The sequence below is a fragment of the Triturus cristatus genome, chromosome 12, assembly GCF_964204655.1.
Source record: "Triturus cristatus chromosome 12, aTriCri1.1, whole genome shotgun sequence".
NCBI classification, from domain to species: domain Eukaryota; kingdom Metazoa; phylum Chordata; class Amphibia; order Caudata; family Salamandridae; genus Triturus; species Triturus cristatus.
The window spans coordinates 827,370,792-827,384,915 of record NC_140595.1 but is presented as its reverse complement, the minus strand read 5'-3'; the positions used below and the strand labels follow the sequence as shown (position 1 = coordinate 827,384,915).

General features: G+C 50.8%; 1 protein-coding gene across 2 annotated transcripts in view; it reads right to left on the bottom strand.

Moving 5' to 3' along the window:
• Positions 1–14,124, bottom strand: part of LOC146782995 (polyamine-transporting ATPase 13A3-like) — a 374,238-nt gene that overhangs the window by 268,878 nt on the left and 91,236 nt on the right. For both annotated transcript variants that reach the window (XM_085638060.1, XM_085638059.1), the window contains exon 3: positions 8,536–8,629. In XM_085638060.1, the coding sequence (XP_085494186.1) occupies positions 8,536–8,586 (51 nt within the window). In that variant the 5' untranslated portion in view covers positions 8,587–8,629. The remainder of the gene's footprint in view (positions 1–8,535; positions 8,630–14,124) is intronic.

Sequence of the window (14,124 nt, the reverse complement as noted above, 5' to 3'; positions counted from 1 at the left end):
TGGCTGTTTACTTGCTTTATACATGACCTTCTGTTAATTCTCTTGGGGACGCTCTTTGAGATCTGGTTGCCTCTTCAGTTGCCTCATTACCTGGCGCGAGGGAAACGCGAGGAGAACGGACTCTGCAGTCGGATGCTTTTTGCTGCATGCACACGCTTCTCATTGCCGTGAGGGGAACGGCCCATCAGGACTTCATTTCCCAGCATCCTCTGGCCATTGGCGCACGCGGTGACGACACCAGGCAGCGCCGGAACACTACTTAGGCCGCCTGGTGCCACCGCAGCGCTGGACGCTCTTTGAGACCTGGTTGCCTCTTCAGTTGCCTCATTACCTGGCGCGAGGAGAACGGACTCTGCAGTCGGATGCTTTTTGCTGCATGCACACGCTTCTCATTGCCGTGAGGGGAACGGCCCATCAGGAGTTAATTTCCCAGCATCCTCTGGCCATTGGCGCACGCGGTGACGACACCAGGCAGCGCCGGAACACTACTTAGGCTGCCTGGTGCCACCGCAGCGCAGGGCAGCGCCCGGGCAGCGCCCGGGCGGCGCCCGGGCCAAGGGCGGGCCCGTTCTTGCCCGTAAGTGGCCGTTAGTGGCAGGGCTGGGCCTACTCTCTCGGGTTTTGTTCCTGTTGTTTAGTTGGGCCTTTGTAGGGTTTCATTATAACACCTGGTATTATTTGCGGGGTACTTGATAGTGATATTGTCACATATATAGGGCTGTTTGTAGTGTAGACCCCTTTTAACATGAGTAAGAGGAAGACTGAGGGTAGGATAGCGGGTACACTGGACGACTACCTAACAAGGGTCGAACTAGAAATTACTGACAAGATCTTAGCTGTGGAACGTAGGCTGTCATTGGACCCTACTACAGCCCTGCCTTGTGCCTTGCCCACAGCTGCTAATGTCAACCCATTGGTAATGTACCCAGGTTCTTGTTCACCGGGGGGTTCAGTAAGTGTCCCTTCTAGCTCTGGACTCACTGACTCCCCCCTTCCTCTCTATCCCTCCATCCTCCCGAGCAATGGTATCTACTCAAGCGAACAATAGAGCTGTAGGGCCTAAAGCTAGAGAACCTCCATGCAAAAAAAGGAAAGGTAGGGTTCAAAACAAACCTCCCATCCCTCGAGTTGCCACTGGCTTTTTGGGTGTACAATCTCCAGCACAACCCTCTGCCCCTATGGGCACAAACAACACGCAATTTATAGATCAGCAGAGCCTTGATATTTTAAGCTCCGCACTTAGGGACCAATTAGTGACACTTATACAACCTGTTCTGGATAAGCTTGAAACTGTGGTGACTAGACTCAACCACATTGAAGCTAATCTGCTAAAATTTCAGCCACTAACAGCAACAATACCCGAACAGAATAACGAGGAAGTGGTTAGCAGAACTAGTGTAAGGACTACTACTGGTCTACATGTTTTAGGAACCCATATAAGTACTCCCCCGGCCCCTATAGCATCAGGGGCCCAATCTACTAGGCCCACGGCCGCCCATAACACTGTAAGAAGACCGTTGATTGATCAACAGCCCTTTGAGGATACAACAAGGCCTGTGACTTTTAAAGTAGTGGCTTCTGAAGTATCAAGGAGTTTACATCTCCCTTCAGAGGCTACCCCTTATACAGTTATTCTAGCCAACGTTCCCCAACTGCCGAAGGGGTCTAGTGAGCACTGGTCGAATTTAAAGAATAAAGCTTTGTATTTCCTGGGTAGAAAATTTGGGGCGACTCAACCTTTATTTGAAGAATTTAAAATGGTCAGGCGGGTGTCCTGGGTTGGACATACCCAAAAGGCCATGTTAGGTGATTGTGTGGTGCTAAGCTTTAGGACCCCCCTATTGGTTGAACGTATACTGGAGATGGCCACATATCATGTTCCTTCTCAAGATGAGATTTTGATCCTACCCTTGGGTTATTTCTACAGGCCTGTAAGGGCTGTGACTCATATGCAGCTACGTGCCCCCCATTGTGTCCCCCAACTAGGCCCTCAGCCAGTTGGGTTAAACAATCGCTTCGCTGTTCTCTCTACTTTGGAGGATAACGATTGACAGGGGGATAGTTTTGTTTTGCCCTGGTCTGAACTAACTGGGAGCTTATTGTTTACTTGCCGGGAGCCTTCTGCTCCTTTGCATCCCACGGAACAAGTTGTGGAACCTGCCCTACCCACTTCCTCCGAACTCTCAAGTTTACCCACTGTATGCTCTATCATTGATTCCAACATGGAGCCGCAGTTGACGAACCCGTCAAACGCCAGTCACAACCTATTATTCTCCTCCTGGAATATAGCTGGCCTCCAACCAAAACTGGCTTCTCCTGATTGGGTGGCGTTCGTAGATCAGGTAGATATTTGGTGTTTCCAGGAGACTTGGGCGGTGATTCCCATTTTTCGGGTAGGGTACGTGAACTACTTTAAACCAGCTATTAAGGGTACTAGAGGTAGACCGGTGGGTGGTTTGACTATTTGGGTTCGTCAATGTGAGGGTATTGTAGTTATGGAAGTTCCGACAGACAGTCCCGACATATTGGCCATTCGAGCCTCCTCTAAAAAGGGTCTCAATATTCCCATAATTAATACCCATCTTAGGGGAGTTCCTGGAGGCAAATGTTTCCCTTCTGTTTATGTATTAGATCAATTACTCCGTAATACTCTTAGAGTAGGCCACAGGGTTGTGGAAGGTTATTTTAATACCTGTTTCGAACCATTGGGGTCAGATGATGGGAAATTATCCGAGGCTGAGGATTCTGTGTGGGGTATTCCCCAATTAGAATTAATTCCTATCAGCAAATGGACTCAAGCAGCCCTTTTTAGGTCTCGGCTGCGAAAGGCTGCGCTTGCGCAGTCTCGCTCCGAGATTTAATGAGTTGGAGTGACTTTGAGAAGAGGGGCTTGCACCCGCCCCTCTTCTATCCTGTTCTCCATTGGCTGGCCTCTTAAATGCTGGCCAGCCACTGGAGAAGAGGTCCAGTCACTCCGTTGAAGCCCCGTCTTTTTCGGATCGGGGGGCGTGTTTTTTGCGAGAAGTCTCAGGGAGGAGACAACAGCAAAACACGCCCCCAAATCCGAAAATGAGGCTCCCTTTCTCCGAGGCATTTTTGCTGTGCCTCGGAGAAAGGCGGTGGTGTCCCGGCGTTGCTCCCTCACCTGATCTCCTTCGTCATCCACGATTACCAGCCCGGAGGCTGCATCGTCTCGCACCTGGACCCCATCCACGACTCCCCACCCTCCAGCTAGCTCTGGACATGCAAGATCTTTGCCCCATCTCCATCAGTCGAGGAGGCTGCTGTGCCCATGCTCCCCAAAACTCCACACTTCATTTCTTCAGCCCCTTAAATTCCCAAGCACAAGTTTCTCTTCTCGCTTCAGTAGCACCTTCATTTCCGTGCCCTCTACCCCCCCCCCACGTTGCTTTCATTCTACCTCCACCGTGCCCACTTTCCTCTCGCCCCCCCCCCATTCTTCATGCCCCTTCTTCCAAGTCTTCATTCTCTCTCCCTGTTCCCGCCTTCTTCAAATTCCCGCCTCTGTTCTCTATCGACACACTACACTCTCCCCTTCTGTGCCCTTCCCTCACAGTCACACTCGTCTCCCGCCTCTGTTGTTCTCTCTCCGCGCTCATCTCTTCTGTGCCCTTCCCTCACAGCCGTACTCCTCTCCCAGCTCGCCCCTCACTTCCACTCTGGTCGTCGCAGTCCTCCCACCCGCCCCTCCCCATTCTTTCACTCCCCCCCCCCCCCCATACTGGCTAGACGGGTCTGGCCTGTTTTCGCCAAAGTAAATAAACCACTTACATGAAAAGTTCTCAAAACAATGTAGTAATTCCGCCGTCCCCTTCCCTGTTCTCCACGTGAACGACCCCTCTTATTATTTTACTGACCGCCCCCTGCACCTCCACGACGCAGGGGCCCCCTCCACTAACGCCCCCCCCAACGGGCTCGACACGCAGAGACCCCACTACCTCTTCCAGTCCAACCCCTCCGACCCCCGGCAGATGAGCGCGGGTTTGTACCTGAAGCGCTTTGGGGATCGCAAGGGGTAACAAAGCGCTATACAAATACCAATATATTACCTGCAGCTGCTGTTTTCCTAGACCCCCGGGGCGTCTGTGGCTTAAAAACTAGGTTCGGGTGCAAGGACTGATCCGGTCCCCCAGATCCCAAACTCGCCTGTTCCTCGTCTCCCCTCGTCTCTGAAGTGCGAGCTGCCCCCTCCTACTGCCATTCCGTCACTGGTGGCGGCGGGGAATGAGCTTTGCATAGGGCGGGGTTTACAAGGTGAGATCGAGGATAATTGATATGCAGTGGTCTAAAAAAATATAGGTCAGTGGAGATTTTTTTGGTGTGTACATTTATATAGCGAGAACTCGACCCAAAAATATTGGAGCGCTTTATATGAATGAGCATCATTTACGCTACGCAAGGACTCATTCATTTTTGGTAGGCAAGGGGAGAATAAGTGATTTGCCCACAATCACAGGATGCTGAGTCGACGTCAGATGCTGGTTCCCCAGCTCCAAGGTCGGCAGCTCTGGCTGTTAGGCCACATCCTCTTGCTAATTAGGAGAACCTGATGACGATTATAGTGTATTTCTGTAAGCACATGCAAAAACATAATGCGCAACTAAGGGGATGTGATGTTCACCACTGGGTTTCATTGGCAACATGTGGAATTCCCTCAAGTTCTCTGCATTTACAGTGCACAGTTATTGTTAGATTTCTTCTTTTGGTAAACGGAGTTACGTTTACCTTGCTGCCAAGGTTGCTGCCAAGGTTTCAGATAGGTTGTGTGTGACATTTTCATAGTTTCAGTGTAATTATGAGTGACGTTGAACTACTGAGCATACATGCCAACATTTTAGAACAGGAAGGTGGGAGATAAAAAAATAAAATAATCTGGAGACTATGTCTCACATTGATTTCGATTGAAGCAGAGGCATTTTCAGGCGAGAGGCAGCCAAAATAAAGCCATTTTTTGCTCCAGAATTTGGGAATCTCCCGCCAGATTAGAGTCTGTTCAATCAATCAGATGTCTTATAAAGCGCAACTACTCACCCGTAAGGGTCTCCGGGCGCTTGGGGGGAGGGGGGGTAGTGCTGCCTGTTGCATGTATGTATGAGAGACACTTGCTCTAGGGCAATATCAAGCAATGACGATGAGGGGAACTTATAAATATCAGAAATTGCATCCATTTGAGCAACAAGAAACTCTAAGATCTTAAAACTGCTGCAAAGCATTAGAAATGGAAGGGCACTGTTAAAAGTGACTAGGGATATAATACAGGTGGAGTGCTACTGCACTGCATTAAAGCCCAAAGAGAGTATTTTGTTATCCAGAATCTCACATATTACCACAGTACACTCATATTTGCTCTAGTTATCAGATTTTGTAATAACAATGGTCTGAATGAAATAGACTGTAATTAGTGTGGTGTTACTCAAGCCAGTTTTAACTACAGCTTTCATGATAACAGGGTCCTGCGATGAAATGTTACATATTTGTCTAAAACAAAAACAGGTCACTTAAAATGTTATACATAGATTATGTAGATCAAAATCAAATTCTCCTTTTGGTTTTATTGAGCATTGTATGAAGCGCCATACAGAGGAGGACGGAATTGTTTTTTTCATGTGAACAGGGAAACTGAAAACATGAGGTAGCAGAAGAGAAGGAGACGGTTAACAGTCTCTCTTCTGGGGCTTGATTTGAAAAGAAGTGATTGTAAAGGGCTCCCTGTCTTTGCTTTCAGTGGCTCTCTGTCCTTTCACTGCCTCCCCTCCCCTCCCCGCTTGCTAGTCAGATCCAGCACTTGTTTCCTTCTCTACCCCCATTCGCACCCCCCACCCCCATTCCACACACCTCCCATGCCTAAGTAGGCGCCTCATACATCAGCCGCGAGCCCCGGAGCACACAGGAGCCGTGGGGCGCGCCGGGATTTGCCAGTGCCTCTTCTACCCGGCTGTTTTTTATTCCAACCTTCAGACTAAACGTATCTCTGCAGTGGGCACATTTACCCACTGAGCTGCTTTTACCAACTTTTCAGAAAGGCGCATGCAGTGAAATCCTAAACCTTTGCTTCGTTTATTTTTTATGGGGGGGGATACCTCAAAATCAAGGGCTTGGTTATTCATTGTGCAACAGGTCGGTGGCACCGGGAACCAGAGATGTGAGCGGGACATGCTCCTCAGTTACAGCAGTGTTTTAACTACCAATCGAAGAGATGAGTGGTCCAAACACCTTACTTAATATATCCCGACATCGAAAGTGCCTTATTTACGATGGGAGTACCTGGGAACATCACATTGCTGTTGTGCTGCCCTGTGTGTGATACCTGCAGTCCTCCTTGAGCTGTTGTGTTCTAATTGCAACAGCAGAGTACATCGTTTTCCTTTTCATTCACGAGTGTATTTTGACAATGATGCATGTCGGCTTTCGGTGACCTGACTCCTCGCAAAAACAACATTTGCACCCAGGTACTCTTGCTGCATGTCCGTGTACGCTTGCATAACGCTGTAACCTGAAACACACATGGCTTCCCCGCAGGGGGGTGGGTGCCGTGCGCGCTCTTTGCATTTTTTAGTTTCCTGTTTCAGGGTGGAAGCCTTGCCACTGTTACCATGCTTGACACCCCCATCTCAAATTGGCTTCGATCTAATTGCTGTCGGATCTGATTGCTATCCCGGCTCATTATTTATTTTCTTTTGAACCTTCCTAGTCGTTAAATTGCTCTTTACGACCTCATAAAGGTCTTTTGCAGATGGATAGAAGGTGTAAAACGTCCCCAGTTGATCCAGCAAAAAGTAAATATGTGTTAAATTTTGAGGTTACTGTGTGGCTCTGTGTGTGTGTGGGGGTGGCTCTGTGTGGGGGTGGCTCTGTGTGTGTGGGGGTGGCTCTGTGTGTGTGGGGGTGGCTATTTGTGTGTATGTGTGGGTGGCTCTGTGTGTGGGTGGCTCTGTGTGTGTGGGGGAGGGTCTGTGTGTGTGTGGGTGGCTCTGTGTGTGGCTCTGTGTGTGTGGGTGGCTTTTTTTGTAGGTGGCTCTATGCGTGGTGGGTCTGTCTGTGTGTGGGTAACTCTGTGTGTGTGTGTAGGTGGCTCTGTGGGTGGCTCTATTTGTGTGTGGGTTGCTCTGTGTGAGTGGCTCTGTGTGGGTGGCTCTGGGTGTGTGGCTCTGTGTGTGGGTGCAAATGCAATAGGTCTTGCATTTGAGAGGGATTAAGCTATTAACATTGTAAATAACAATGCCGTTTCTTAAAATGTTTTAACAACAAAAACAAACAAAAAGAATGTCATGAGCAAAGCTCTAACTTTTACAATGCCGAGACCATTGCATTGTAAATGCTTGTTCTGAAGGGGCTTTGCTTAGAAATGGGATTGAGGGCTGTCAATGGTAGAACAAGATCGGACAGGCTAGGGAAGAGAACTTTTAATAATGGTAGAAGCATGAGCAGAATTGACTACATACTGGTTAACTGAGTTGTGGGCAGATGTCATCGACATGGTGGTGACCGATAGGTTAGAAAGTGACCATAACCCCCTGATGCTGACGTTATCCGATAGTAGTTTTGCTGGGTCCCGTAATGATGATGAACGCTCTCTGCAGGTGCAAGTCACCCTGTCTAATGATATGAGGAGGGTCCGCTGGCCTAAGATTGCTTCGGATCCATCTGCCCGGGCCGCTATTAGGAATTTGGTTAACGTAGCAATGTCTAAGCTGTCCAATTGCGAGTCAAAGGAAGGGATTATAAACTCCATCCCGGATATTCACAGTGAATTATTTACATGGCTCAAAAATCTCTTGAATTATTTGTTTTTAACTTATTATGATTGCTGATTCTCAATGATTTAACTAACAACGTTTTGCCTTCAGCAATGATCTTGAATAAACGCTTAATGGTTTTGACCGGAATTCTGGTATTCCATACAGACTCGATCCTACGCCTTAAATTCATTTTTTTAATTGGAGAATTGACAACCATGTTCTGCACGTTTCTTAAGTATGAATTACCCTACAGGCATTTTGTTCCTATCTTCAATCCACATTGGGCTCTTCACAAACTATTTTACTGGTGGCAACTTCTCTTCCATCAGAAACCAGCCCTTCCATTCTAAAATTGGGACCAACCCAAAGAATACACTTTTCTTTAATCACAGTACTAATTCCAAGCCTCGGATTTCATGCAATAAAAATTACTAAAGCCTACATAACGGATCCTTGCCCAGAAGCAATGAAACCACTAGGTGCCTCTGCGAGGCAGCACAAAACACAAGAAGGCTGATTAAGATGCATGTGTTTGAAGGACCACTGTCCTATGGCTGAAATGAACTATCCCCACGGAGGTCAGGACAACACAGTGAAGTGTTCAGGTAGAAAAAGGGTCCAGTTTCTCACAAACAATTTAATCCAACTCCGTGTTGATCTAGGGATGTTCTAGTAATCAAGACTAAACATCTCAGAATATAATGCCGATACATCGCTCTGAATGTTGTTAAAAGCGCCTTCAATTCTCCACAATAGCATTTCTCCTTTCACTCACCATCTCCTCCTCTTCCTCAGCATTGACATATTTCTTGGCCGTTCTCTCCATGTTTCCTTCCTGTGAGTCACTGTCCTACCCCACCTCCAGGCTCCTGCAGAAAGAAGCGATAGACAAGAGAGGAAACAGGAACAAGGAAGAGTTGAAGCAAGTAAAGAAAAGAGATAAACGCAAAAGAGGAAACAACAATGAGGTGACAGTGGATAGAAAGTAGTAAACATCAGGAGGACAGAAGAGGATATTGATGTGAAATACATAGGAGAAGGGGATGGAATTAATGGGAGTAGGGAAGATGTAAGAGTAATAAAGAGGGGTTTGGGGAAAACAAAGGAAACAAAAGAAGAATGTGGGAGAAAATAAAATTGAACCAATTAAAAAGGCTATAGAAAATACAAAGTTCTAAGACAATGAAACACTGGCATTGCCAGATGTTGTCCATAATCCACAAGAGTACACAAAACAGAAATGCATCACTGAATGGAATGTCTTCACAATTTGTATTTGCAGGTGGACTTTAAGTAAACTAATTAACATATGTGCAAATCTAACCATCAAAGACTTTTAGACCTGCCTTAATGAAAAATATAAATATATAAGTATCACGACGTCTAAATAATGTTATGGTCCAATAATAAAGCAAAAGGTGCATGGTCTTTTACTGCATATTAACTCTATGAGCACACACATCGCATTCAAATAAACATGCTTTGAAAATGGAAGAAGGAACAGGACAGGCCTTGCTTTTAGCTTCAGATTTAAGAATAAAGGCAGAATGAGCAATTTCTACGATTTATTTATACCAAGGTTTATTGCACATCCTAAAGAACAAGTTACTTACCTTCGGTAACGATGTATCTGTAAGAAACATTAGTTAGTTAGATTCCTCACCTTAGAATATCCCCAGGCGTCAGACTGGATCCGGAAGATTTTTCGTCGGCAATACCCCTTGCGCGTCGCTAGGCGTCGTCTGTGGCGCCGCGTCGTCGGCGTCGTGCGCCGGAATGACGTCGGAGTACTTAGACGCCACCCTCGCGCGCTGACGTCAGTTCTTGTACATAGCCTTCCGCGCCAGGAACGCAGAGCCATGCAAGAGACCGACACTGGTGCCAAAAAATTCTAGGGCCCTGAAACGAATAGCCTTAACCCTAGATGTCAGTTCGCAGAACGGGGAGGATGGGTGGGTCGGTGAGGAATCTAACTAACTAATGTTTCTTACAGATACATCGTTACCGAAGGTAAGTAACTTGTTCATCTGAAAGAAACACGTTAATTAGATTCCTCACCTTAGAATAGATACCCAAGCAATACCAACCCCGGTGGTGGGTCTGCGAACCAAGATCACACCAGAAAGTCCTGGAGGACAGAACGGCCAAAGAAGCCATCCCTCCGGACTTGGCTGTCTAGGCAATAATGCCTGGCAAACGTGTGCCGCGAAGCCCACGTTGCCGCCTGACAGATGTCCTGCAAAGGGACTCCTCGTCCCAAAGCAGTAGTAGCCGCTGTGGCCCGAGTAGAATGGGCGCGCAGCCCAACAGGCAGTTCCTTTTTTGCCAAGGAATAACAGAATTTTATACACAAAACAACCCACCGGGAGATGGTCCGTTTGTGTACAGCTCTTCCCTTCTTTGCACCCACGTAGCCCACGAAAAGCTGGTCGTCCACTCGGAACTGTTTAGTGCGGTCCAAATAAAAGGAGAGCGCACGTTTTGAGTCCAGACGGTGGAGCCGCTCTTCCTCCTTGGAAGGATGCGGAAAGAAAGTGGGCAAGGTGACAGATTGCCCAAGATGAAAGGGGGTCACCACTTTTGGTAGAAAGGAAGGACGAGGCCGAAGGACAACCTTGTCCGGATGAACAGATAGAAAAGGAGGCTTGGAGGATCGAGCCTGGAGCTCACTCACCCGTCTAGCCGAGGTGATGGCTACCAGGAAAGCAGTCTTAAGAGTGAGAAGACGAAGAGGACAATTGTGAAGAGGCTCAAAGGGAGCGCACATCAGGAATGTCAAGACAAGATTAAAGTCCCACTGAGGCATTACGAAAGGGACAGGAGGGCACGTGTGAGTTATGCCTTTAAGAAAGCGTGACACTACAGGGGACTTGAAAAGAGAAGGCTGATCTGGAAGCCGTAAGAAGGCAGAGAGCAGCAAGATAACCTTTCAAGGTGCCCAGGGCAGAGCCCTGCCAGGCCAAAGAAAGAAGAAAAAGGAGAACCACAGAAAGAGGGGCGGAGAGGGGATCCACAGCCTTTGCTGTGCACCATGCCACAAATTTGTTCCACCGGCAGGCGTATACAGTCTTTGTGGAGGGACACCTGGCTGCCAGAATGATATCACAGACTTCAGGAGGCAAGTCAAATGGCATCAACTGCCGCCACTCAATCTCCACGCATGGAGGTGGAGGCTGGACAGGTTCGGGTGGAGGACCGTCCCCTGCTGCTGCGACAGAAGATCCTCCCGAAGGGGCAGACGTATCGGAGGATCGGTCAACATACTGTGTAGCTCGGGATACCAGTACCTTTGTGCCCAATCCGGAGCCACCAAGATGACTTGGGCCCGGTCGCGCTTGATCTTCTTCAGCACTCTGAGCAGAAGTGGTATAGGACGGAAAGGCGTACAACAGACCGCAACTCCACTCGTGACGAAAAGCGTCGCCGAGCGAGTGCCGCCTTGGAAATTCCAACGCGCAGAACTGCTGACATTGCGCGTTCTCGTCGGTGGCGAATAGATCTAACCAAGGCTCTCCCCACTGCTGAAAGAGACCTTGCGCCACCTCGGAGTTCAGACGCCATTCGTGATCCATCATGCACTGGCGGCTGAGTTCGTCTGCTCTGGCGTTCAGAGAGCCCGCCAGATGTTGAACCACCAGGGTGACGCCCTGGTGTTCCAGTCATGTCCAGGGGCTCCTGACAAAGGGTCCACGACCCCACCCCGCCCTGTTTGTTGCAATACCACATGGTGGTGGTGTTGTCCGTGAACACCTGCACGACACTTCCCCGGACAGAGGGAAGGAAGGCTTTCAGTGCAAGCCGGATCGCTCGCAGCTCCAACAAGTTGATGTGGAGGCGAGACTCCGCCGGAGGCCAGAGGCCTCTGATCTCCGCCTCTCCCATATGGCCACCCCATCCCAGGAGGGACGCATCCGTCACTACGACATGCTCCGGTAGGGGTAGAGAGAGGCTCTTGCCCGTGACCCAATCGCGGTCCGTGAGCCACCACTGCAACTGCTGTGCAGTGCCCTCCGAGATCAAGACATGGTCGGACAGGTTGCCGTGATGCTGGGCCCACTGAAACTTCAGGTCCCACTGCAGAGCCCGCATGCGCCGCCTGGCGTGATGCACTAGTAGGATGCAGGAGGCCATCAGCCCCAGAAGCCGCAACACTAGCCTGACCGAAACCCAGGATAGAGGCCGAAAGATGGGAATCGGGGCCTGGATATCCCGGACCCGCTGCTCCGGTGGATGGACGCGGAACTGCGCCGAATCGAGAACCGCTCCGATGAAGAGGAGCTTCTGAGAGGGGCACAGGTGTGACTTCGGCACGTTGGTGGAAAACCCCAGCAAATGCAGGAGATCCGCCGTAGTCTGGAGGTGGGAGACGACAGCCTGGGGCGAGCCCGCCTTCAACAACCAGTCGTCGAGATAGGGGAAGACTGGAACCCCTGATCTGCGCAGATGAGCTGCGACCACCGCCATCACTTTCGTGAACACCCGAGGGGCACTGGTGAGGCCGAAGGGGAGCACGGTGAACTGAAAGTGCTCCTGACCCACCGTGAACCGCAGGTAACGCCGGTGGGCCGGCAGGACGGGGATGTGGAAATAAGCGTCCTGCAAGTCCAACGCTACCATCCAGTCTCCAGGTGCTAGGGCAGCTAGAACCTGAGCCAGAGTCAACATCTTGAACCGTTCCTTCCGGAGGAAGGCATTGACGTTCCGGAGGTCCAAGATAGGGCGTATGCCCCCTTTGCCCTTCTTGGGAACCAGAAAGTAGTGTGAATAACAACCACGACCTACTTCTGGGCTCGGAACGCGCTCGACGGCCCCCTTGGCCAAGAGGGCCGAAACTTCCTCGCGGAGAAGATTCAAATGATCCCCCGAGATACGGTGGTGCTGCGGTGGCATGGCTGGAGGGGTCGTCTCGAAGAGGAGGGAGTAGCCCCTTCGGACGATTTGCAGCACCCACCTGTCCGACGTGATGGAACGCCAGTGGAGCAGGTGATGGTGAACTCTGCCGCCCACTGGCGTGGAATGGGCCTGAAAGCTCGGACTAAGAAGGCTTTGAGGCGGATGCTGCCGGGGTGGATGTGGACTGACCGCGTCGTCCTCCGGTAACGCCTCGGTGGAAACCAAGTCCGCGACCGCGTGCAGGCTGGTTCTGCGGCCGGTGGATAGGCGGACGTGAGGAGGTGCCCCTACCTTGGCCACGAAAGGAGCGAAAAGCGGAAGTTTGTGGCCGCGGGGCCGAGAGGCCCAAGGACGTGGCCGTAGCCCGGGAGTCCTTGAAGCGAGCCAGCGCACTGTCCGCTTTCTCACCAAAAAGGCGAGCGCCATCAAAAGGCATGTCCATGAGGGTGCTCTGGACATCCCCCTGAAAAAGACGTGGACCGCAGCCAGGCATGACGTCGAAGCGCCACCGTGGTAGAAATCGCCCTACCCAGCGAGTCCGTAGTGTCGAGTCCACATCAGATTGCATGGCGCGCTGCATCTCTCCCATCGGCCAGGGCCGAGGAAAGCCGCGCCCGGGCCTCCTCCGGGGACAGTGGCTGCACATCCTCCACCGCATCCCACAGAGAGTGGGAATAACGGTCCAGGAGACAGGCAGTGTTCAAAGACCGCAGGCCCAAACTGAGCGAAGAGAACAGCTTCTTACCAAACTGTTCCAGTCTCTTGGAATCCCGGTCCGGAGGAGCGGACGGGAAGGAGGATTGAGAGGTAGAGGCCTGGATAACCAGACTCTCGGGGGTGGGGTGTTGGGACAGAAAACTGGGGTCGCCCGGAGCAGGGCGGTGGCGCCTGGCAACGTTCCTATCCACAGGAGGGACTGTGGAGGGCTTGGACCAGGTGCCCTGCAGAACGTCAGTGAGGGCCTCATTGAATTGCAGCAGAGGCTCAGTGGAGCATGCGGCAGACTGAAGCCCCTCAGTGAGGATGTTAGTCCTCACAGCCACGGCAGGCAGCTCAAGCCCAAGGGCTTCGGCCGCCTTGCGCAGCACCACAGAAAAAGCTGCACCCTCCTCCGAAGGCACAGTCGGAGGAGAGATGAATCCAGTGTCCGGAGAGGTATCCAACCCACTGGCCTCCCCCAGTTCATCTGCCCAGTCCTGTGCAAGTTGGCTCTGAAGGGCCATAGGGTCATCAGACCCCTCCCAGTCGCCCCCGTCATCCGATTCCTGGTAAACAGGAGGAATGATCGGAGCCGGTCGATAGACAATATGTGTCTCTAGCGGCGTCGGATGCGGCGTCGGGCGGCGCCGCGACCGGACAGGGGCTGAACCGGGGATCGGCGTTGACCGGAGCCGGCGTCGGGGGTGGTATCGGTGTCGGCGCCGGCGGAGGAGGCGTTACGAGGTCTAGGTTCGGGTCCCTCGGGACCTGC